This window comes from Heloderma suspectum, chromosome 1 (assembly GCF_057233095.1).
Source record: "Heloderma suspectum isolate Gila_16-S chromosome 1, 16-S_ref, whole genome shotgun sequence".
In the NCBI taxonomy this organism is placed as follows: domain Eukaryota; kingdom Metazoa; phylum Chordata; class Lepidosauria; order Squamata; family Helodermatidae; genus Heloderma; species Heloderma suspectum.
This window is the reverse complement of record NC_139458.1, coordinates 345,789,753-345,816,255: the sequence shown is the minus strand read 5'-3', so window position 1 is coordinate 345,816,255 and position 26,503 is coordinate 345,789,753. Positions and strand designations below refer to the sequence as shown.

Below are 26,503 nucleotides of genomic sequence, written 5' to 3'. Positions count from 1 at the left end.
CAAGAGTAGACAGTCTGTGTACAGCAGAGATCTTCAACTTCTCCCACCCCTTGATGAGGACATCTGACTTATAGACAGATAGACCTTTGACTCTCCCAAGTTTTAGTTGCATCACACACATGGCTTTACTTCTGCAACATTATACAAGCCCCACAATTTTCTAGTAAAGGCAAGACCACGCAACCAAAGGGCAGCGCAGATAGCATACGTTTACTTACAGCTACTAGAGAAAAAATATGGTTTGGCAAGAGTGCTTGTTCAGATAAACAGAAACGTTCACAGGCTAATGGCAGGAAATACAATTCACATTTTGGATTCCATTTGCTGTTATTACATATGTGGTCAGTTTAATTCAGAAGGAAAAGCAGGCTTCATTAAGGTGAACAGTGCATTCCTTGTGCTTCCAGAGAAAGTTTTCTTGGCTAAAGACAAAGTGCCACACTTCATCTGAAAATGCAATGGGTCTCTGCTCTTCTTACGTTCATAGCAGTTTTACTGATGTTATAACAGTGAGAACATGAATGGGAGAACTGAGCATTAGTTGGTAGCTAATGTCCCCAGCCTCACATGCCACGTAATGGTGACAGAAAAGGAATGCTGTTAGGAATTGATTAGGACACAGTTTGCAGCACCAAATAGATTTTTCCCATTTTTCAAATGAGGCATCAACTTCAACCCTACACCGTATGCACAGGCAGAAGACCTCTCATTACCCTATACTGGAGACAAGGAACAGGGATGGCTATTTCCCATCTTACTCTGCTTGTGAGCTTCCCAGAGACATTTGAATGCTCACTGTTGGAGACAAGAGTGGTGGACAAAACATATTCCCAGTCTGATCCTGCACAGGCAGTACTTATATTAATGACAAGGAAATAAGACCTATTAATTTCAATAGGAGAGCTTACTATTACAAATCATTAAGTTATCTAAATTAAAAACAACTATGAATATATGCAAGTTCTTATGATTCACATATCACTGAGATAACTAAAATCAGTTATTATTTTACATAACTGAAAATGAAAAATGCATCTATACTTTTCAATCTTCTCTAAACTGGAAAAGATTTAGAGTGTAGTTGCTTCCCTATGAATTACTTAAACATGGTTTAGAAATATCCTTTACTTACCTGTAACATTCTACTTCTGAAAAGAATAATTCCTGATGCAAGTGTCATCTTGAACTATTACTTGTTGCATTTCTTGTCTCTACTAGTGATGTAGAGGCCTTCACACCCCAAATTAGATCCATAACTGGGCTCAGCAATGTAAGATATTACCATTGAAATGGCTTGATTTAATCCCAATTACATCATAGGAGCACAGTGTCATCTGTGAAAGCCACAGCCCCTCCTTCCCTGGATCCTACATTGTTGCCATGGCAGTGTTCCAGGCAGCAGGGAGGATGGTGGCGGCAAGACTGTCTTTCCTCTTTGCTGATGCTGCAGCAGCTGCCTCCATCACTGGACTAGCGGTCAGGTTAGTGAGAGGGCCTTCTTTGTGAGCTCCAATTAAAATCTGAGCCAGTGAAAAACTCAGAGAACATAATGTTCACCTCACATTTAGGAAGACATTATAGGTCATTAAGTTTCATATAGTGAACCAAGGAATGATGAACTTCACAGTGCCTGCCATCACACTATTCTATCTAGTCTTTTTTCTTCTCCTTCCCCATTCCTATCCCAATCTTCATTTTACCAGTGATAAAAGCAGCATGGCCTTCTGCTAATTTCCCTTCTGCTAATAAAATGTTCCTACAATTCTGGGGACATAGCATTCAGATATAAATTGGAGTCTGTAACAAAGTATGCCTCAGACTCAATTGCAAACTACAGTTTCTGATGACGTTAGTGCTAGATCATTAGTGATAATAAGCGTGACAGAATTCTTATTTTTGAGTATTTATAAAATATTCACCTTAACTCATAGTTCATGCGGTTGGAGATGACTGCATGCAGTTTCTGGGACCTATGGGCAGGACCCAGTGCTGTATCCAGAAGCCAGCTAGCGCTTCCTAAAGCAATGGGAAAGCAGCCAAACTGCTTGCTTCTGGAACAGATCAGTGGCGCTCTCGGAAGGGAGCTCTGCTGATGTCCCATTTTGGAAACCATCGTTTCAGATCATTTCCAGGATTGCTCTAGGAGTGCTAGTTTCTTGTTGTGCTAACAGTGTGTCCCTTTGGCACAAGACAAACAGTGGAGGCACAGTGGCAACACTGGGCACTGCCCTGTAACTTTACTGGGAATAATCTCTTCTCGAAACTGGCAGCCCAAGGAAACTAAGGCTGCAGTCCTATGTATACATACCCAGAAGTAAGCCTACTGAACACAGTGAGACTCACTTCTGACTAAACATGCATAGAATTGCAGTTTGAAATACTTTCCCCTCGTACATAATATTTCCATTGGCAAAGCTGTCTAAACACTATAAAAAATAGTGATAAATATATAAGAATGGATAAGTGAGTAACCCAGGCTTTGAGGCAAATTTTAAGCCAACATCAAAATATTCACCTAGTAAAGATATTCGTAAGTTCATGTACATGTTCGAATCGTCAATATAGAAAACCTTTGCAAAGTTCAGTGGTGTCTTAAAAATACTTCCAGAGCACTAAAACTAAAGCAGAGAACTCTGTCTCAAAGTGTTTTGAAGGACCACTGGGCTTTAAAGTGTTTTCAAGAACAATTAATTACCTGAGGTGGGTGACTTGCAACGATCCTCTTGTACTGTTGCACCTTCATTAATATCACAAAGACCTGCTGTAAAAGACAAAGGACACTTTAGATTTTTTGTTTGTTTAAGTTTAACAGTTGTTGATAATTTTCAATGCTGGACATTGAAACAATACACAAGAAGATTGTTTCCATTAGGGAACAAATTTGATACTTGGTGACAATTTTTGCTAAGAGACTTGACAAACATGCTATGCTGTTTGAAGTGCCACTGTTAGGGGGAAAAAGCTGATTTACGAAGATTTACAAAGAGAGGGATAGAGTACAGATGTGAATAAAAGCCATTTTCACTGCAGATTTTTGAACTAGTATGCCTATGTAAATGTAATTGCACATATCTAATTTGAAAATGCATGAAAATACATGCATTGAGAATAAGACATATGAAACTAAGGTATATAAACAAGGAACAGTATGTGGAAATCCTTTCCCTTGAAAAGAACAAATGAGTGACATATTGCTAAAAATATTAAACTATCAAAACAACCTAGAATTTGAAGTCTGCTTTTCTACTCACAAAGGCCCCCATAACAGATCAATTGATCACAGAAGTCCTAAAAGCACAGCTTCACCATATATTAATCTAGTTGGAAATTACCAATACTTATTTTTACTCATATCATAACTAATAACATTTTGATTGTGCATCTGGGCACCTGGTTGGTAGACGATGAGATTTAGAAATCAATCAATCAATCAATCAATTAAAAATCAATCAATGATAAATAATCACATATAATTAATTCCTTGCTATTGTAGAGATAACTGAATCACAAAAGAACTGTGTTTTTTATCGTGATAAAAGTCCTATTCAGGCTTTCCTTATTAAGATAGGGACTAGAAAACCAGCGTTCTAGATCACAAAGAGTATCCCCACGGACAGCAGAGGCTCTCCCTTTTCAGGAAGTTGTTTTCTACATGTGGAGGGCAACTGAAATGTGTGAGGAGGGGGTGGCGTTAGCACATCCCCCCTCCTCACATGTTTAACCTATCCAAGGAATAGGAGGAATCCGATAAGGAACGCCTGAATAGGGCTTTCGGATTACTTTACATTCATTTTACAGAGTCATAAAAATAATTTGATTCTGATAATATACGTAACATATAGTCCAGCTTTCCCGCCTATCATCACCATGAGACCATAGACCAGATTTCTGTTCTTATTTCTAACATGGCCCTTCTAATAGCACAAAGTACTGTACTTGTGAAAAGGCAACACAAACTGGCAATTGTAGTTTGATAAACTTGAGGACAGTATGAAAGAGGGGCACAATTCACCACGGTTTTCACACTGATGGTCAGACAGATTTTGCAGGGGTTTGATGCACTACAAACACCTGAAAAGCCTGTGAAGAGAGATAAGGGTGGAATGAATTTTTCCACCATGGGCAAATACCTGACATTCCACCTTCAATTTGGTGAAAATATTAAAATTGTTTGCAGCCTGGAGAGCAGGAGCAACAGGTAAAAAAGCCTTATGGAGTTCACAGATCAACTATGAAATTCTGTGGCAGTGCAAGAACTGTGCAAGTAAAAAGCCTGCAGAACAAGAACCAGCAAAGCAAAACCTTTGGGCAGAGGAACAGGCCTGTAGAGGAGACTGCGGCATTGCAAGTGGAGGTAAGAACTGATACTAGTGTGTTTACTTGATGAGGGGAATCTAGAATAATCACCAGCACGCACTTCCCGTTGGGGCACACAGAGTTCATCTCTGTTCAGCAGCAATAATAACAGTTGAATACTGCAAATTGTATTATTCATTAACCGATAATCTCAACAGGGGTTTTGGAATGCTCCTTCTTATTTATTTTAATGTAGATGACATAGAAAAAGACAAGAAAAGAAGGAAGAGGTACAGGGTTTTGAGTTTTCCTTCACAAAGCCCTCTACTACCACCACCACTTGCTTCTCAGCAAAATCACTGTGGTTTTGTGCAGGGAGATGTATAGCCAGCCTTAAAGCCTTAAAATCTAGGGATGGGTGAACCAGGGATGTTCAAGCTCACAAAATTCTCCAAGCTTTACTTCAAAGCTTGGTTCAGCTCATATGCACCATGACAAAAGCTCAAGTCATTTTTTCTAAAATTGTATGGAACTATGAAAAGGGCTTTAAATGAAAAATTAGAAAAGTATGTTGAGCTCTTTTCAGAATATTTATGTACAGAAGATCTAATTCTGAAACAAGTTTGTAATCTATAGTAATTGCTCCGAAGTACTAAAGATGTAATAAAATAAAATATTAGTCAAGATTCCAGGTCACTGTGCTAAGGGCTTCTGCATGTACAGTTAGGCTTCAGAACCAACACCCCATGCCCCTTCTGGTGCCAATCTTAACAAGCTCCCCAAAGTTGGAAAGCTTTCAAGACTAGGGGTGGCGGAGAATTTCTCCCCGAATCTTCGGGAGGCCGAGCGCCGACGCATTCGGCCCCCCGAAGTTGGTTGGGAAATTCTCCGCCGGCCCCCTGCCACCCCCGGGGACGGGACTTACCTTCGGCGAATGTCCCTCTCAGCGGCGGGTCCCGGTGGCGGTTCGGCGGCGGTTCATCGCGGGCGGGGGCCGGTCTCCCGACCGGCTGCCGCCGCCGCCATTGCAAAAAAAAAAAACTAAAGTAAAAACAAAACAAAACACCCGTGATAGGCTACATAACGATTTACGTAGCCTATGACGGCTAGATTTTCAAAGTCAGCCGTGATAGGCTACGTAAATCGTCACGTAGCCTATCACGGGGTCTTTTTTTTTTTTTTTACTTGTTTCGCGGCCGGGGAGACGGGGCGCTTCTCCCCGGCCTGAATTTCGGCCGGGTGAGGCAGGGCGCCTCCCCCCCGGCCTGAATTTCGGCTGGGCGAGGCGGGACACCTCCCCCCCCTCACCTGAACTTCGGGGGGAGAAGCGAAGCGCCTCCCCCCCACCGCGAAGCCAAGCTGCGAAAAGGTAAGTGACTTTCGTACATCCCTATTCAAGACTAGTCACTAATTGAGCGAGAGCAACTGCAACATGATACAGAAGTTTGTGAGACCCTGGTGCCTTCATGGAAACCTGGGTGCCTGCCTTGGTGTGGGCCTCCCTTTTGTACCTAGCATTGGGGGGGGGGGGGCGGTGGAACGGGGGAGAAAAGACAGTTGAATGGGGTCAGGTGGGCCTTGTGTGGCTGGAGGCATCTGGCATGCACACTGCTCTAAGACACATGTGCCCTCTGAACCAATCTGTATAGGCTGGGTGGCTAACATTTTCAACCACAAGACTAAACGACGGCACTAGGTGATATGCATTTTATATCTGTAATGAGAAGTAGATGTTCTGATGGGATGGCCTATGTAAACCTATGCAGAGAATGTGGTTCTTTTGGGTTGAGCAGTTGCATTACACACCACAGAGAAGACATTGTGAACCTAATGTTGCTGTACACACTACCGAACAGGTTTCTGGAATACCTATACATTCCATATAGCACTCAAGGCAGCAACTGACAGGTACTAGTATAAGAAGAGGATGTGCACCCTTAGGCAAATGCAAGAGGGAAAAATAATTGTCCAGCAACAAAAATAATGTTGCATTAAAAACAAAGTACAAAAATAGTTTAATAAGTAATCAGCTACCAAAATGGTTACTCCTCTACAAGAGTACGCCTTCCATCAATGGACTAAGAATTTGGGAAGCAAAGGAACTTGTATATTATATATTAATGTCACTTTGCACGTTTACCTGCAAAATAGATGAACCTGCAATGTGGGTGGTGGTGATGGAATGGGAGCGGAGGCTGAGGAAGGCTAAAAAAATGGCCACAGCTTTAATTTGTTAAAGCTCAGAGTTTGGTGTGACATAGGGCAAGAATCCAGACAGCCAACTGCTGACCAGCACTACCAATTCCAGCCTGCATGTTGTGATATGCTGATAGGAGTGCAGAAATCTTGTGCCCATCATAGTGCAAATCTGCAACCTGGTGTGTGGCAGACATGCCAGCCTGTGAGCTAGGCTGTGGCCTTGAAGCAACAACCTAAGATCCATTATGGCAGGAATTGGGAACCTGTTGCTCTCTAGATGCTGTTGAGCTCCAGCCAGCATGGCCAAGGTCAGAGATGATAGGGGCTGTAGCCAAACATCTGGACTACAACAGGTTCCCCACACCTGCCTTATGACGCCTCTCCAGTGAGGAGCTGGGAGTCCACCCCTCGCTTGTCCTGGCTGTGGATCTGGCCCAATGCCCCAAGTGCCTGCAACAAGACGTTGTGACAGCAATACAGAACAATGCTATTAACAGCAATGTAGCAGTATTGCTATAAGGAAAGCAACCCCCCTTCCCACACTGCAGAAATCAGTAACCAATGTCAGTAAAAGCCCTTCCCAGTACTATCAACAGGCAGCTAATCTTTGTCCAGCACAAAATAGGGAGAGTAGGCAGGATTTGGGTAATGGCAGTACTGAAACGGCGTACCAGGCCCATTATTTATGGGCCTAGGAGCAGACTAGAGGGGGAAGGTTTCGTCAAGTCTGTTCCAAGGCCCTGCTCCTGGAGGTCACCTGATACAGCTGACTGGCTCCAGGAGCCAGATCTGGGCTCCAGTGTGGCCAGGCAGCGAACTGGATCAGTATGCCACTGGTTTCACACCAAGATGAATCTCAGTGGCTCCCCCTCTCCTGTGACAAGCACAAAGAGAGGCCCCTAGTAAGTTTGGACCCAGAGCATCTTCATCATATTGGTAGTATAACAACAACTACAGTACATAACTGTACAAAAAGTATAAAAATCAATCTTTGCCAATATATCAGTGATAAAAGCTTAACAGAAAGGTTTAATGTAAAATACATTTCAGGACGAATGAATGAATATAACCCAATGAATGAATATAACCCAACACAACACAACCCATAACAATGTTGTTATGAGATGACTTACTTATATAAGAGGTGCGAAGTTTTTTCACAGACTCTGAATATAAGCTAGAGAGGCCGCACATGCAAGAAGCCACAGCCAGCATGCCTTAATGAAGCAATGAGAAAGGAAAGACAGACACCAACACAGTATGTTTGAAGACAGGAAGTTCTGCTGCAGAACTAGGAGATTTTAGTACACTATGTATTTGTCACAAATAGAACCTGTTAAAAAGTAACTAAAATAGAACAAACTTTTTTTTTAATCGGCAATCCTATGCACCTGGGAGTAAGCCCCACTGAGCACAGTTGGGCTTACTTCTGAGTAAACATTCATAGCATGGCTCTATCAGTGTTTTAAAGTTATGCACACAACAAAATTCACACACTGAGTTTACAGGTTATCTTATATAAATATTAAACATGTAGGAATCTTTACATTAATACGACTCACAAGATGTTAATGACAGAACAAACAAACCCCAGCAGCTAAACAGCTGTTTCATTTATGAGGATTTACTGTGAATATTCTAAAGCATGCAGACTGACTGACAGACAGTCTTTTAAGATGAAGGATACAATTAGTGAACTTGACTTTAATATGAAACTACGTAGTAGTATTGAGCTGCAACCTGGTGTGACAACCAGGTTGCAGCAATAGCAACAGCTAAAAAAAGAGCCAGAACTGCTGTACCTTCAATAGTCTTAAGAAGATTTTACAGTCATAAAAACAGGTAACACTTGGGATATTGCAGTTTACATAACTGAAGATTTTGCAGTGTCCCATTTGTATACACAAAAATATTCTCCCTCCTCTACCACAATCCTCCACTGTAAAGTTTAGTTTCTTGTTTCAGGCTTTGTCTGCGCCAGTACTGTTGTCATAATTAATGTCACTTTGTTTATCACTGTCCAGCATCAAGACTTCACACTCTGTGTGGCAGCCTGGTGTGCCATGGCAAATGTGACATATGAAGGGTACACTCACTTTCCCAAACACTTGGGGATTCAATTTGGGAAGAAGCATGTTATTATCATTACACTTTACTTGGCTACAGCAGTCAACTCCTGTAGAACACAGGTGTACTGGAGCTACTGTATAGAGTAAACCAGCTCTAAAATTTCCTTTTCAGACATACTTTGTCCTCTCAGAACTGTATGCTTGTGGTTCTATGACCACTCCCTAAAATTGCTGAATTTGTGCAACTGAACTAGTGACCTGGTTCGCAAGTCATGCTAACCACAATGGGTTGTTATCATGGGTGGTTGCTGGGTGGCTTAGCGTGAAGTCCGAACTGGGAGTGTTTTTTCTGTCGTGGGTTGTTTTTTTCTCACAACCCACCCTGAGAACCCACGGCTTGTTGTAGGGTTATTTAGGGTGGCTTGTTCTCAGGGTAGCTTGTCATGACATCCGAAGCTGGCAGTATGATTTTATTGTGGGTTGTCAGGGATACATAGACAGCTGTCTGGCAAGATTGGCGAAAATCCATGCCACTCCTTGCAGTCTCGCCATTGCCGCATTCTCCCTCATTTCTTCTCAGCGCCCTCTGCCTCAGAATGGATTTTTAAAATGCATAGAAAACTTGAAGAAAGAACACCAGAGAGTGTACAGAATTATGTTTGCAATGTTTATTTTTGTTATATTTGGTCCTGCGCAAGTGTGCAGGAATGAATGCCACTGCTAGGAATTTTGTGTAATTTTTCCTTCGGTTTTACTGCTCTGCCATGAAAGTTGCATATTTTTAGTGATCTGCCTCACTTGTCTGCCTTGAAATTTGCATTTCTTTACCCACTCAGTCCCTATTCTATCTTGACATTTATGGATGTTTAGCAATCCCACTCACTGCTCTGTAACACATGTGTATATCTGACAGCTAACAATGGAGACCAGTGGAGGGAAACAACAAGCACGAAAGAATGGGGTGGGGGGAGCCGAAAGTGGTTGACAGATGCAGGAGAGAAGTGTCAGGAGCGCCCTAGCTGCCTCTTAAAAGTCCCCTCCAGTAGCCAAAACAAGATGCAGACAAAAGTGATTCTTTCCAAGGCTTAATTCCTTTACAACTTAATGACTCTTTCAGATGCTAATTGCCAGCGACTAAGCAAGGAACTGCAAAGGGTATTGTAGCAGGGTAACCTAAGCTCCATGTATGCAGTTGGTCCCCATCTAGAGGAGAAGGGCGGGAAAGCTCTGAAACTTAAGGGTTAGGAGGGGAGGTTCCCCCCTTACCCGTGGGAAATCGGGGCGCAGCCGCTGCCGTAGCGCCAAGCGGGCTGAGCACCTCCTCTCAACACCCTCCACCTTGTACCTCTCTCTGCGCCAGCGCCTTGTGTCTAGCAACAACCGATCTCCCGCTCTTTCGCTGCCAGGGTCCCTATCTCTCTCAGGAATGCGAGCGGGGGGGTCTCTCCCTGCAGCTGCGCCTCTGAGAGACGAGCGGGCTCCTCTCCCACAGGTTGTAGCTCTTCCTCAGAATCAGAGCTGCTTTGGGGCTCTATGGGCTCAGTTCCAACCCTGATATCATCTCTGCTCCCATGAAGCCACCCCTCATGCTCCCCCCCAGAGCCCCAGGTTTGTGGGGGTATAGCTGGTGGAAGCGCCTCATCAGCAAAGGGGCATGCACATGTTCAGTGGGTTCCCAGGAGCGCTCATCTGGCCCATATCCCTTCCAGTCCACCAGATATTGCAGGTGCCTGCGGGAAAGGTGTGAGTCCAGGATCTCCGTGACTTCAAACTCCCCCCCCCACCAGCACTGGAGGTGGGGGGGAGCAGACTGAGTGATGAGGGTCGCCAGAAACTAGGGGGGGAAAGCAAGGACTGATGAAAAACAGGATGGATCTTCATGGAGGGGGGGAGAGCCAGGCGAAAACGAACAGGGTTAATTTGGGCCATAATCTGGAAAGGACCCGTGTGACGGGCCACGAGCTTCTTCGTGGGAGAGTGAGAGGGGAGGTATTGGGTGGACAACCACACCCAGTCCCCCAGTTGCAGAGACGGATCGGGCTGGTGCCGCCGGTCCGCAGTTGCCTTTTTGCTCACTCGAGGGAGTCTCGTAAAAGATGGTGCACTGAGCGCAGCTCCTCTAAAAACTCATGGGCCACAGGCACCGAAAAGGGACCTAAGGTGGATGGGACAGCCCTAGGGTGGTACCCAAAATTGGCAAAAAAAGGAGTCTGGCGGGTTGAAGCATGGCAGGCATTGTTATAAGCAAATTCTGCTAGAGGCAGCAGGGAAAACCAGTCATCTTGTTGGTAGTTGACATAACAGCACAAGTATTGCTCCAGAGTCGCATTGGTGCGTTCGGTCTGACCATCCGTCTGGGGAGGTGGGTGGAGGAAAGACGGAGCATTGCACTGAGTAGCCCAAGAAGCTCCCTCCAGAAATGGGCAGTGAACTATCCGAAATGAGACCCTCGGGCCAACCACGGAGCCAGAAAACATGCGTCAAAAAGAGTTCTGCCGCCTCCCTGGCTGTGGGCAACCCGGAGCTGGGGATGAAGTGGGCCATCTTTGAAAACAAATCCACTACTACCAGAATGGTAGTCTTACCGTGTGAGCGAGTCAAGTCAGTGATGAAGTCAAGAGAGAGCAGTTTCCAAGGGCCTGAGGGGGCTTTTGCCTGCTGACAGGTTGGGCAGGAGGCGACATAGGTCTTGACGTCCCAACACACACAAGGCCACCAAAATTCTCACGTAACTCCATGCAGGGTCTTGGAGAAGCCAAAATGCCCAGCGGTGGGGGAATCGTGGCACTGATGGAGGACTTTCTCGCAGAGGGGTCTAGAAGGCACTTTGTCAGGAGCGCCCTAGCTGCCTCTTGCAGTCCCCTCCAATAGCCAACTCAGGACACAGATGACAAGGATTCTTTCCAAGGTTTTATTCCTTTATTCCTTTATGACTCTTACAGATTCTAATCACTAGTGACTAAGCAAGGAACAGCACTGGGGGAAAGATAGCAGAACAGCCTAAGCTCCAGGTAAGGCAGTTGGTCCCCATTTGAAGGAGAACCACGGGAAGAACCATGGAGAGATCCTCCCTCTTTCCCTTGGGTCCTCGGGTTTGAGCGCCAAAGGAGTGGACTGCCTCCTTTCGGCGCCCTCCATCTGTCGTCGCTCCCTGCATCTGCGCTGAGCATCCAGCAAGCCCCCCTCCAGCGCTCTCTCGCTGCCAAGGTCACTATCTATCCCAGGAATGCTGGCAGGAGGAATCTCTGCCAGCTGCTGTGCTTGTGAGAGCTGAGCGAGCTCCTCTCTCACAGATTGCTGTTCTTCCTCAGAATCAGAACTGCTCTGGGGCTGTATGGGCTCAGTTTCCACCCTGACACACATAGACCCGGCCTGAATGGTAAGCAACCCACCTTGCAGAGAGAAGAGGTAGACGGGGGGGGGGCAGAGGTGAGCCCCAATTCCTCCACCTTCATGTGGACAAAAGAGTCCTGAGCTTGTTCAGTGTGAAGGAGCTCCTCCCAAGAGTGAGGCACCGCTGCCACCGCCAGACTGTTTTTGGGGGGAGAATCAGAGTGGGGGAGGGACTCTCCTCACTCCCTGGCTGGAGGTCCGGGTTACGAGAAACAGCATCCACTTGTTGGTTGTTGGAGGCTTTCACCTGGTGGATCTTAAGGTGGAACCGGGGGGGGGGGGAAGCGACCACCTAATTTGCTGCTGGTTTAAGGCACAGGCTGTCTGAAGATGTTCCAGGCTGGGATGGTCAGTTCTATCTTCGACTGGGTGCTGCGCCCACTCCAGAAGATGACGCCAAATCTCCAAGGCAGACTTGATTGCTAACAGTTCCTTCTCCCAGATGGTGTAATTCTGCTCAGACACGCTTAACTTCCTGGAGTGGTAGGCACATCGTTGCAACCCGCCGTCCACCTGAACTTAGGGATGTACGAAACCCCGCTTACCTGGCTCCGCCGGGTTCCGCTGGGGGGGGGAGGCACGCCATCTCTCCCCCCGGAATCCTGGCCAGCCGGCTCCGCTCCATGGGGATTCCGCGGAGCCGCTTGGCGGCTCCGCCAGCAGCCAGACATCTGGCCGCTGGCTAGCAGGGACGCAAATGGCGGCGGCCATAGCCACCGCCGTTTGCGTCCCTGAATTCAGCCATGATAGGCTATGTAAAGACTTACGTAGCCTATCACGTCTGAGTTTAAAAAAAAAACAAAACCGCGTACGCAAATGGCGGCAGCTACAGCTGCCATTTGCGTTCCTTATTTTTGGCCATCTTAGTCTACGTAAATATTTACGTAGACTAAGACGAAGACAAGAAAGGGGAACGCAAATAGCGTAGCGGACGCTATTTGCGTTCCCCTTTATTTTCACCGTCTTACTCTACGTAAATACGTAGACTAAGTCGGCAAAAATAAGGGGGAACGCAAATATAATTTACGTAGACTAAGACGGCCAAAAATAAGTAACGCAAATGGCGGCAGCCGTAGCCGTCGCCATTTGCATACGCATTTTGTTTTTTAACCCAGACGTGATAGGCTATGTAAGTCTTTACGTAGCCTATCACGAATGGGGGGGGGGAACAGATTGCAAATGGCAGCGGCGGCAGCAGCCGGTCAGACGACCAGCCGCTGCCGCTGCCGCCGAAGCTGCCGCTGGAGCCGCCGTCATCTGGAACATCTGCCCCACGTAAGTCTCATCCCGGGGGGGATCCGCGGGGGGGGTGGCAGGCCGTTCCGCCACGGAGTTCGGGGGGCCGAATGCACTGGCATTCGGCCTCACTGAGATCCGTGGCGGAATTCTCTGACATCCCTACCTGAGCTGGCTGAAAAAGCACAGCCCCCACTGCAAAATCAGAGGCATCTGTTTGTACTACATAAGGCTTCCTCGGGTCGGGATGTAACAGGATCGGCTCAGAACTATAAAGCTTCTCAAGTTCCTCAAAAGACTGTTGGGCAAATTCAGTCCAATGAAAAGGAGATTTCCAGCCCTTAAGGAAGTCCATGACAGGAGATGTCAGCCAAGTATAGCTGGGTAGGAACTTTCTGTAAAAATTAGCAAAGCCCAGAAAACTTTGTAAGTCCTTCTTTGTGGATGGAGCCTGCCAGGAAACGGCGACCTGGACCTTTGCAGGGTCCATCCTGATGCCGTCAGCTGAGATAATGTAGCTGAGATAGTCCAAGGGTGTCAGGTCAAACACACATTTCTCCAGTTTGGCAAAGAGACTGTGTTTGCAGAGGCGCTGGAGGATGGCCGTGACATGGCGCTGATGGTCATGGGGGTCCGAGAAGAATATAAGTAAATCATCGCAATAAACAATGAGAAAAGTGTCCAAATAGTCCCAGAAGATGGCATTCATAAAGCGCGGAAACGTGGGGGGGGGGGTGCAGGCAAGCCCAAATGGCATCACTAAGTATTCATACGCTCCGTACCGGGTGCCGAAACAGGTCTTCTACTCATCCCCTTCCTAGATACGAATCAAATTGTGGGTGCCACGCAGGTCCAATTTGGTGAAAATCTTGGACCGCCCCAGGCGCTCCAGCATCTCAGGGATTAGGGGGAGGGGGTACTTGTCAGGGATAGAGACCGAACTGAGGGCTCTGTAGTCATGACCGGGCCTGAGCTCCCCCATCTTTTTGCGAACAAACATGGTGGGGGCGCAGGCAGGGGAGGTGGAGGGGCGAATAAAGCCATGGCGGAGGTTTGTGTCCAAAAACTCCTGGAGAGCTCAAAGTTCTGGCTCCGACATCGAATACAGCTGGCCTGCTGGGATGGTGGCCCCAGGGATCAGGTTAATGGCACAAAGAGGCGGGGGGGGGGGAGTTGGTTGGCCTCCTGTCAAAAACATCCCGGAATGCCGCATACTCCTCTGGGAGGATCACGGGAGCAGAAGAGCTGCTGGGGGCAGACGATGAAGGGGAGGAAAGGGTTAAGGCCTGGGCTGGGACCAGCGCCTCGGTTGGGAAGCAATGCTGCCGGCAGTAGGGAGACGAGCTCCCCACTTGATGAAGCCCCCAAGGAATCTGAGGATTGTGCTTAGAGAGCCAGGAAACGCCCAGCACGATTGGGTATTGAGGAACCTTGGCCAGATGAAACTGAATCTGCTCAACGTGGCTCTGGGTACGCAGAATGAGTGGAGCTTTAATGCGAGTAACCGCTCCCGAAGAAAGAGGACGCCCGTTGATGGTCTCCGCTGCCAAGGGGGCAGGAAGACGCAGAGTAGGAATATTGTGGAGGTGAGTGAACGCTTCATCCATGAAACTAGTAGTCGCCCCAGAGCCCACCAAAGCCAGGGCCTCCGCCCCACCCCACTGGGAGGAGTGGAGGTGAACAGGCAAAAGCAGATGGGATGGTGGGGGGACCTGAGGAAGGCGCCCCCCGGTTGTGGAGCAGACCCCCTCACTGGAGACCCCCAACAGGCCTGGGGGCAAGGAGGAGGAGGAGGATGAAGAGGAGTAGGGGGCAGTGGGACTGCCAGTCTGGTGTGGCAGGATTTGGCGAAATGACCACACCAAAAGCACCGGTGCTCCATGCACCGCCGTTCAAACTCCTCCAGGGCAGCCGACCTCGGGTAGTTGCATCAGTGTCTCCTCCACCCCCGCCACAGGGGCAGGGCGTGAGGGACCGGCAGTAGCCATGGGGGAATGGGAGGGAAATCCCGGCCACCGGCGCTCCGCCTGGTCTGCCGGCGCCCCTCCAACTGACTATTGATCTGTAGGCAGGTCTGGATAAGCTCCTCCAAAGTAGGCATGTGGGGCGTGCGCGCCAACTCATCCAAGATCTTGTCGTTCAAACCGTCCAAAAATTGGGCGTCGAAGCCCATTTAGCTGCCATGCCTGAAAGCAGGTTAATGATAAAGCCCACACGAACCTGTTCCATCAGGAAATCCTCAGGCTGAAGGCACATGTACAGCTCTGATGGGGCATGGAAAATTTGAAAGCGTCCTTTCTCACCAGAAAACTTCTCTGGCAGAGCCACCAGGCACTTGCGGTGGAGGGGGAATAGGAGGCTGCGGGGGTTGAGCGGCAGCTTTCAAGGCTTGCACAGCAGTTGTCAGTTGGGTAAGTTGATCACGAAGACCCTGGTTCTCTTGTGCCAGAGCCTGCAACGCCGGGTCCATAGTGCCATCCCAGAGGCAGTAGGAGAAGAGAATTTAAAAAAAGAGATGGGGACCAAGCTGTCAGGATCACCCTAGCTGCCTCTTAAAGTCCCCTCCAGTAGCCAAAACAAGACGCGGACACAAGGGATTCTTTCCAAGGCTTTATTCCTTTACAACTTAATGACTTTTTCAGATACTAATTGCCAGCAACTAAGCAAGGAACTGCAAAGGGTATCTTAGCAGGGTAACCTAAGCTGAAGGTGAAGACCTTTTTATTTTCCCAGGCATTTTAGCTTTCTAGACTTTTAGCTGTTTAAATCTGTGTTTTAAACTCCTGCACTGCTGCTAGGTTTTATTGTGGTTGTATTGTTATATGGTGGTTTTGATGTTCTATATATTTAAAATTGTTTTATTCTGTGCTATTTGGTTTTAATTTTTGTGAACTGCCCAGAGAGCTTCAGCTATTGGGCAGTATAGAAATGAAATAAAATAACAACAACAACAACAACAACAACAACAACAACAAAGCTCCATGTACACAGTTGGTGTCAGGGTGGAAACTGAGCCGATAGAACCCCAGAGCAGTTCTGATTCTGAAGAGGAACAGCAATCTGTGGGAGAGGAGCTCACTCATCTCTCACAGGCACAGCAGCTGGCAGCGATTCTTCCTGCCAGCATTCTTGGGATAGATAGTGACCCTGGCAGCGAGAGAGTACTGGAGGGGGGCTTGCTGGACGCTCGACGCAGATGCAAGGAGTGACGACAGATGGAGGGCGCGGAAAGGAAGCGTAGCACTCGTTCGGCGCGCAAGCAACAGTCGCGTCCTGAGGACCCAAGGGAAAGAGAGAGGATCTCTCCCTAGCCCATAAGTTCAGGGTCTTCCCGTGATTCTCCTTCAAACAGGGACCAACTGCCTAACCTGGAGCATAGGCTACTCTGCTATCTTTCCCCAGTGCTGTTCCTTGCTTAGTCGCTGGTGATTAGCATCTTAAAGAGTCATTAAGTTGTAAAAGGATTAAAGCCTTGAAAAGAATCCTTTTGTCTGTGTCTTGAATTGGCTATTGGAGTAGACTGTAAGAGGCAGCTAGGTCCCCATCTGGAGAAGGGCGGGAAAGCTCTGAAACTTAAGGGCTAGGAGGGGAGGCTCCCCCCTTACCCATGGGGCATCGGGGCGTAGCCGTTGCTGTAGCACCAAGCGGGCTGAGCGCCTCCTCTCGGCGCCCTCCATCTTGTGCCTCTCTCAGCACCGGCGCCTTGTGTCTAGCAACAACCGATCTCCCGCTCTTTCGCTGCCAGGGTCCCTATCTCTCTCAGGAATGCGAGCGGGGGGGTCTCTCCCTGCAGCTGCGCCTCTGAGAGACGAGCAGGCTCCTCTCCCACAGGTTGTAGCTCTTCCTCAGAATCAGAGCTGCTTTGGGGCTCTATGGGCTCAGTTCCAACCCTGACAAGAAGGAGCTTTAGGGGCAGGTGTTATTACTTCAGCAGAAAGTGAAGCAGCGTCTAGAAAAAAAAGGGTGTTCACTAGTAAGGGAAGCACCAACATGGAGGATGAAATTGAAAAGGCCATTGACAAGAGGAGATATCAGTACACTGGGTTCTATAGCAGACAGGCGGTTTTGCAGTCCTAGGCAATTGTGGAAGAGGCCTAAAATGATTTTTTTTTTAAAAGTTTATGAATGCATGTGTTCATAAAGGCTCAGAAACTTACATCCCATTGGTGGCGGGGGGGGGGGGGTAGTTTCGCGCGTGAGCTGGCAACCCCAGTGGACCAACTGAAGAAAGGCTGCTGATGTAGGGAACAAAGAAATGAGGATTTCTGCCAGAAAGACCCCTGGAATACATGCCGACAGCAGCCAGGAGGACTGAGAGGTACTGAGGGAGAAACAAGCCATGGCAAATGGCTGAGTGGGCAATCGACTCTTGGGAATAACCAACAATTCACCCACCCACCGTGGCTTATTCTCAGGGTGGCTTAGCGTGACGTGCGAACTCACCCAATGCATCAATACTTGCCCTACTAAATTAAATTTAATATGCAGAAATACATTTGTTCAAAAAGGAGGGAGGGACGTTGAGTGGTATTGCTAAGTAATTAGTTCTGCCATTTTTGTATGGAAAATCATTAAGCAGCATACGAAACTGGAAGGTGATGGACTACAGAATGTGACACAAAGTGTGCCATTGTTTGCACAATGGATCAGTAACAGATCGTGCCAACCTAGACTGGGGTTTGCGCTGCTCTTGCCGAGCGGCTCACTACTTGACGCCCTTTACCCACGATGGACTGGCATATGATACACCAGTGCAGGTAAAACAACCCATTCTACAGACTGGGTTCTCAGGGAGTTTTTATAGGAAAAACAACTCACCCTGATAACTTCGGTTCAGGTTCACGTGACACATTAATGAACGATGGTTTGTTCAGGAAAACAAGCCATAGTTGGTTGGTGTGTCATGAGAATAGGGATGACTCCCTTACCTTGAGTCTGTGGGAGGGGGGTCCGCGGGGGGGGAAGGCAATCCGTTCCTCCCCCCCGGAATCCTCGCTGGCTGGCTCTGCTCCGCAGTGAGTCCACAGAGCCGCCAGCCGGCTCCGTTCCACAAGCGATACGGCCGCCATTGCCGTGCCATATCACTGCTGAGCAGAAACAGGAAGTGATCCAGATGCAAATGGCATCCGCTACGCCATTTGTGTCCCTGTTTCTTCTCGTGATAGGCTACATAAGTATCTATGTAAATACAGACAGCCCATCGTGAGCAAAAACAGGGATGCAAACGGTGTAGTGGACGCCATTTGCATCCGGAACACTTCCTGTTTCTGTTCAGCAGCAATACAGACAGCAATGGCGGCCATATCGCTTGCGGAATGGAGCTGCTAGCGAGGAGGATTCAGCTCTGCGATGGTCAGTCGGGAGGCAGAGGTGAGTGGGATTGTTCCGCCACAGACTCCGTAGGCCGAATTCTCTGGAATTCGGCCTCATTGGAGTCCGTGGCGGAATTCTTGGACATCCCTACATGAGAACCCAGTCATAGTCTTAGAAACAAGACAGTCTTTTTACCACAGTTAGATGAGAGTTCTTCTAGGAAAAACTACAGAATAATGATGTTCTCAACATATACAGCCTTTGATTTTTACTTTCAAGGAAAAAGCTAGTCATTTCCATGTACAATCGGGCAGATGAAGGAGCAGTACACTTAAAAAAAAAATTAAGTGTTTGTAGCTTACCTCCAGATGGTTGTCTACTTTTACGTGGAGATCGAGGTTCCCTCCTATAAGGATCATTAGAACCATACAATTCAATGGTGCCAAGGTTTAAGAGCGTTGTCTTTTGGATATAATCAACCATTGCGATACCATTACAATTTCCAAAAACTACTCTGAAAGAAGATTTGTTGGAAAGAATAAATTCCAATGAATGGTTGCTATCCAAGTATATACTGACATTATAATTTTACTGAAATCTGCAGAATATATTCTTAAGTAAAATTCTGAAAGCAGGTTTACAAGGAAAAAAATATGAAAACAGTTTGCTTTATTACTAGTAGCTGGAACAGTAGCTGAGAATAAAAACAGAACTCCAGTTGACCCATGAAACAGTAGATCTGTGACTTTAACAGTGCAGGAAGAAAGTAACAGCTGCCCTGTTGAGTTGTGGTAGACTTGGGTTTATTTATTTTATTATTTATTTCCAATAAAAATAGCTTAGGACAATAAAACCAAAATAAAATACAAAACCTGCACAATCAGCAAGATAAAAACAGCAGAATCAACAGACAGTGAAAAAACAACAGTGGGTTTTAGTTTTGAACTATGATGATGACCTGAAGAAGCACTTCCACATCCACATAATGGGAGCTTGGAGCAATCCACCATCAGACTGTAGTAGCGGAATGCCAAACCCCAATCCTCTCTTTTCCTTGTTGCTACACTTGAGTGTAGCACTACACTCCATTACCACTGAAAATTCCTTGCTCATATTCTTCCCTCTTATCTCTGGGTCCACTTCAAACGTTTGATTACCTGGTTTGATAGTCCAAGCTACATTCTCCAGCCTTCTGTTCTGCGAATGCCTAAATCTTTACACCTGTCAGTCCCATATTGATCTACTTCATTCTCTCTTTTTCTCTGGCAATTGACTCCACCTGTCTCCCTTGCCAAAGCAGCACACCCTTGCATCTTTCTCTGAACGTCTTTCCCTATGCACTCTAGTCTGCCTGGTTCTATTTTCTTCTTCTCCTTTTCCCTAACAAGGGCTTGGGCTCCTGTAAATACCTCCTTTTTACAGGCGCTCCAAAATGTATAGGAGATTACTATTGTTTTTTAAATGTATAGGAGATTACTATTGTTGGTTTTTCAGACTCACCACCCAAGCTTCCTGATTAGTAAGGGACAATGTACTTGCTTACGGTTTCAATTAGAAAAATGTCAACCTAATACATGTTTGATTATATCACAAGATATGGCTATCAATCACATCAAGCTTTTATTATTTCATCAAAACTAACTTATACAAATTTCCATTAACTCATTATATGTAATTTTTACCAAAGAGAAGGTGAAGCTCAACTTAGAGAGGCTGTTTAGATTCATTTAATTTACTTTAGAAAAAATGAAAAAGAAACTACTTTATATTTAAACAAATAAACAGAATATGAATTACTACACATTTATAGCAGCATGGTTTGGAAAACATTCTTTGGAAAGTTTACCAAAACGGAAAAAATTGCATTATTATATTTTTCTGCTAAGAATTTTTTAAAGTCCACTGTTTACAATATTATCAACCTAATGAATGGATACAATACCAGTCAATTTGGGCAACTGAAATGTCAAATCTAAAGTTGTAATCAATTTTTTTCAAATGACTCTCAAGAAAGCACCTGAATTTATGAGCATAGCTCTTCAGATATGCTAAAATTAATGTGAATAGTTTTCAGTGTCTGCGTTTTTCCTTAAAATCTAAACAATGTACAAATAGTATATACTATTGAGTTATGTCTGAAAACATAATTTCTACGCTTAGCTATGTATTTACCTGAACTACGGAAAGTATAATTTATTTATTTCCTCCCCTAAGCAGATATTTCAGTTCAAACTGCTGAGATATTTATATGGCATGTAAGATTAACATGCCGTACATTTTTAGTTTTGATTACCAAGTCTAAGTCAAATATACATGCTCAATTTTTTAAGGGGACCACATAATTTTCCAATTCAAAATTTTCCAGAAAACCCACTTAATTGTACATTTCCAGCCTTTTCACACTGTCATCGTACTTCATAATAAATGTTCATTTACTGCACATAGTCCCCATATCTTCCATCATGCATTATCACAGGAATAATGCATTTTCAGGATACAAAATGTGTAATACTGTGTACCTAGAAAAATGCTAAGCTTATTTTAGATAATCATTTATTTTAAAACTGTTTAGAGACTGCACACACCACTGCTCTAGAATTTGAATTTGTGAAGATAGTCCTTTTATTAAGGTGTTACACAACAGCAGGGCTACCCATTTTGTGAACCTTTTTTTATCTTGTTAATACCTCCAAGGTAAGACAAGTTTCTGTACAACATGGCTTAAAGTAAAAAAATACGTATTACAAAAGTAGAATGGAAGAAGGGATGTGGCATTTTAGAGGCTTTGTGTTCTATCTTGGGCAGCTCATCTTTCAAGCATTTTCTGAAAGGGCTATCTAAAGTAAGCTTAGCATTTTTCTAGGTGTGAAGTATATACCTAACATGAGACATTATTCTCTCCATCTATTATACAGAGATGTAATATGACATTATTATAACAAAGCTACTAAGCTAAGTCTAGACCCATTCCAGTCTGGGTTTCAATCTGGTTGTGGGACTGAATCAGCCTTGGTAGCCCTGATGGATGACCTTTATCGAAAGAGGGACAGGGGGAGTGCAACCCTGTTAATTCGGCTCCATCTCTCATGGGCTTTTGATACCATTGACCATGGTCTCCTGGATCGACTCCATGGGATGGGTATCAAAGTGCTGCAGTGGTTCTGTTCCTACCTACAGGGCTGATTTCAGAGAGTAACATTGGGTGACTTTTCCTTGGCCCCTTGGCAATTGAGCTATTGAGCTATGGGGTCCCACAGGGTACCATCTTGTCCCCAATGTTGTTTAAAATCAATATGAAGCTGCTGGAAGCAGTCATTAGGGGATTTGGAGCTAAATGCCATCAGTATACTGATGACAGGCAGCTCTATCTCCCTGTGACAGCTGAATCAGGAGAGGCTGTGCAAGTCCTGAATCAGTGCTTAGATTCAGTAATGAGCTGGGTGAGGCCAATGAACTGAAGCTGAATCCTGGCAAGACAGAAGCCCTGTGGGTGAGTGGTTCCTGAGTCTGGGAGATAGGCTCATTGCCTGTTCTGGGTGGGGTTGCACTCCCTCTGAAAAATCAGGTTCGTAGTCTGGGGGTACTCCTAGATCCATCACTGTTGCTGGAAGCCCAAGTGGCCACAGCGCCTCCGAGTGCCCTTTGCCAGCTTCTGCTGGTTCACCAACTACTGCCTCTCCTGGACAGGGATAGCTTGACCACTGCGGTACAGGCACTAGTAACCTCAAGACTGGATTACTGCAATGCGCTCTATGTGGGGCTGCCCTGAAGGCTGGTCCGGAAGCTGGAGCTAGCGCAGAATGCAGCAGCTCGGCTGTTGTCAGGAGCTGCCCCTTTTCAGCATGAACTCCTTTGCTGAAGGAACTGCACTGGCTGCCTATTCGTTACTGGGCCAGGTTTAAGGGATTAGTACTAGTGAACAAAGCCCTAAACAACTTGGGACCAGGATACCTGAGAGAGCGCCTCCTTCTTTACTAACCTGCCTGGTCACTGAGGTCATCAGAGGACATGTCCCTGGTGGTTCCACATGGACCCATGGCCCTGTTGGAGTCCACCAGGAAAAGAGCCTTCAGTGTGGTGGTCCCCTTCCTGTGGAATTCCCTGCCTTTTGAGGTCAGGCAGGCGCCTACGTTGTGTTCCTTCCAGTGCCTCCTGAAGACACCGTTATTTCAAGAGGCCTTCCTTGCATGACCAGCCATGGTTATTAAATTTGACCTTATTGGAATTTGTCTTTTAAAAAAATGTTTTTAAATTGTGTTTTATTCTTTTATCTTTGTTGTTCAGCACTCCGAAATCCTCTGATGTGGAGCAGTATATAAATATTGTAAATAAACAAATAAATAAAATGTAATTGCAACAAAGGCTAAATACAATTCTGAGTATATCTGAGTAATTGTTTACTGTAAGCAGCAGGATAAATGCTATATCAAAGCAACATGGATCGTGTAGTTTAACAGTCATGTCATATTGCTTTTGCAATATGATGAAAGGTTTTAGGAAAATAAAATGCAACATCCAATATACTTACAAGCCATAGGCAGAGTTGATTGCAAGGCTCGTTATTTGCTGAGGAGGTTCCCCACTCACCCATACTAACTGGATAACCAGCTCAACCTGATAGCCTGGAGACTGTTTGAGGGGAGAGTTTTTAACTCTGCAACATAAATGAAAGGCAGACAATATTCACCCTTGTGAAAGTTTGCCAAGAAAATAAAACTTTCTTAAATTTTATCAAAAAGGGAGTATTTCATAGCTGGTTATATTTGTTACTACAACTTAGTACAGCTGCAAATGTTTACTCTGGAACAGACTCATTGATATGGAGATTTTTGGAGCAAGCAACCATGTTCACATGTTGAGCATCAGCCTGCATAAGCACTGGGCTTGCACACTTCTGCTGTCCTTGAGCTTGTATGTACTGATTGCTTAATCAACCGCATTTAATAAGGCTTCTAACCTTGGTTTGCGGGTTAACTGTGGTTTGCACAAACCACAGTTTCCTCAGTTCAAATGAAATGGGAAATTATAGTTTGCTGAGAATATGGACACATGTTAAACAGCTGGTACACATGAGGGACTATACATGAGGAAAAGGCCCATGCCTGCTTATTCTCCTAATTCCAAACTATAGTTTGATTTTACATCTGAACATGCCCATTATTCTTGACTACTATGGATTACATCCACTGTGTTAGAAGACAAGATTGATAATATTACAATTAGTAAAAAGACAGAGTTTAAAGACTAAGGAAAAACACCTCATTATAAAACTAGAAGTGCATTATAGTGGTTACCACCATATCTTTATGCAGCATTTTATTCCAAGAACTCAAAACACATAGTACACATTATATCGTTGTTACAATAAAGCTGAACAGTAGCCAATGTGTTATCGTTAGGGGTGGGGGGCGAATTATGGTAGCAATTCCAGATGCCATGATTTACTCTGGAGTTTTGCTGCAGTGGAATTGATGCTGCTGTCTGCTTAAAGTCAGCAGAGAGGAATCAGGTGGCTCCACCCATTAAACATCATCATTTAACTAGTGAACTGGGCCTGAGAGTCGGTAACTAAACTGGAAGAACTGAAATTTGAAGCAGGGACTTCAAGCTCATAACTCTTAACTAGTACCTTCAAAATGAAGGGATAGGAAATAAAATAGGAAAAGGCACAGGAAACTGAGGTAAGGCAAGAGAGTTCAAGGTGAAATGATTCCAGTATAAGAAAACTCCCAACGTTCAAAAAGAATTATGGCTATTGGCATCCAGGTCTCTTTGAAAGACTGAGAAACAACGTATGATTGATTGATTGATTGATTGATTGCATTTCTATCCCGCCTTTTTTCCTCCAAGGAACTCAAGGCAGCGTACATGATCCTCCTCCTTTCTCCATTTTATCCTCACAACAACAACCCTGTGAGGTAGGTTGGGCTGAGAGTCTGTGACTGGCCCAAAGTCACCCAGTGAGCTTCCATGGCCGAGTGGGGACTAGAACCCGGATCTCCCGACTCCCAGTCCAGCACTCTAGCCACTACATGCTGAAGCCATACAGCAGTTTATACCTGCCAAAATATGTGTTGTAGACTTGTTAGCTGGTATGTATTTGAAGTGTACAAATTCCAAAAAAGCATTAATTTTGCTCAACACATTTACCTTTGACTAGTTACTAAAAGGGAGGAAGTTTTAGGTTAATCACTAAGTTTAATCTGTTTAAAGATATAAAAGTTCAGCATGAAGAACCTAAACCTGTTGAAGTAGAACATCTGCTCAAGATGCAGCTGCTTTAAATCAAAATTTCGTATGTAGAGCTACTGAAGTATAGGGACTGTTTCAAGTGTAATTACATTGTACAATGATACAAGCACAATACAGATGTTTTCTATTAGTGTACCTTTATTATACCATGTACTTGGAGAAAGTATGGGTAACCATATCTCAAAGCAGTGCATGTCAAAAGATATTAATGTCTTTTTACATTAAAGCCTTTTTTACGACCAGATTAAATAGCCTACAAAAACAAGATATAATATTTAGAAACACACTATACTTACTTTAAACATGGGACATTATCACGAAGCCCATCAGATGAGCTGCTGCTAGTGGATGGATGAGACTGGGGAGCGATGGATTGAGGATTAGAACCTGTGCCAGGAGTAGGCAGTGGTGGCACTTGCTCAGCATCTGGAGATTCTATATAATTTATTTCATACAATAGCCGTACTTCGAGCATCTGCAAATGACAGTGAAGCAGACAGAACACACACAATCCTAGAGTTATTGGTAACTGCAAATACGCTACTTCAGTCCCAATAATTATTTATTATTTCATTATTATTATATTTATATTTCACCATTTTTCCTCTTGCAAGGAATCCAAGGAGGCTTACATGGTCCTCTGCCTCTTCATTTTACCTCAGAAATGGAACTTGGTGCAGCTGAGTTTGAAAAAATATTCTCCCTATGGCCCATCCTTGTCAACAGATTAGCTGAGGCATTCTACACTAGCTAAGGCCTCTGAACTACCTACAGACAGAACACATTGCAATAGTCAAATCCTTACCTTAGAGAAAATAGTGACTCACAGCTAACTCACCAGTCTAAGTTGGTGAAAAGGCACTCCTGGCGGCTACTGCCACCTGAGAATCCAGGACTACCCCCAAGCTTCTTGTTTAGGGGCAATGTAACTCAATTTTAATCGTATTTGTAAAAAAGTAAGCCCACTGATTTGAATAGGTCTTATTTCCAAGTAAGTGTGCATGGGATAGTAGCCTTCAAAGCACAATTGCCTATTTAATGAACTTCAGCCTCAGTTTGAACTAGGGATGGCGGAGAATTTCTCCAAGAATCTCGGGGAGGCCGAATGCCAACGCATTCGGCCCCCCGAAATTGGCGGTGAAATTCTCTGCCCCCCGCCCCACCCCCGGGATGGGACTTACCTCCCTCGAATGTCGGAGGGTCTTGGCGGCGGTGGTTCGGCGGGGGCAGGGGCAGCAGCCGGTCTTCCGACTGGCTGCTGCCACCATTACAAAACAAAGTTTAAAAAAAAAAAACACACACCCGTGATAGGCTACGTAACGATTTACATAGCCTATCACGGCTAGATTTCCAAAGTCAGCCGTGATAGGCTACGTAAATCGTTACGTAGCCTATCACGGGTGTGTGTTTTGTTTTGTTTTTCACTTTGGTATTTCGCGGATGGGGAGACGGGGCGCTTCTCCCCGGCCTGAATTTCGGCCGGGCGAGGCGGGGCGCCTCCCCACCCAGCCTGAACTTCGGGGGGAGAACCGAAGCGCCTCACCCCCACCACGAAGCAAGCTGCAGGACCAGGTAAGTGCCTTTCGTACATCCCTAGTTTGAACCCAGGAATGTGCTAAAGAACATATTGTCATTTTATGGCTTATGAGAAGTCCTATGTTCTCTGAACTCAGAAGAAGAAATTGGAGAAAAAATATTCAGGTTAATATTGCTAGATTATATACTGTCTACATACAGGAATTTTG

General features: G+C 45.4%; 1 protein-coding gene across 18 annotated transcripts in view; it reads right to left on the bottom strand.

Moving 5' to 3' along the window:
• Nucleotides 1-26,503, bottom strand: part of STXBP5 (syntaxin binding protein 5) — a 159,707-nt gene that overhangs the window by 30,000 nt on the left and 103,204 nt on the right. For 15 of the 18 annotated variants that reach the window (XM_084827793.1, XM_084827788.1, XM_084827791.1 and 12 more), the window contains 4 exons: nucleotides 25,055-25,233; nucleotides 23,035-23,160; nucleotides 18,869-19,020; nucleotides 2,696-2,761 (listed from right to left, as the gene is read on the bottom strand). In XM_084827793.1, coding sequence (XP_084683919.1) covers nucleotides 2,696-2,761; nucleotides 18,869-19,020; nucleotides 23,035-23,160; nucleotides 25,055-25,233 — 523 coding nt within the window. The remainder of the gene's footprint in view (nucleotides 1-2,695; nucleotides 2,762-18,868; nucleotides 19,021-23,034; nucleotides 23,161-25,054; nucleotides 25,234-26,503) is intronic. The other 3 variants (XM_084827780.1, XM_084827789.1, XM_084827794.1) reach the window with 1 other exon arrangement.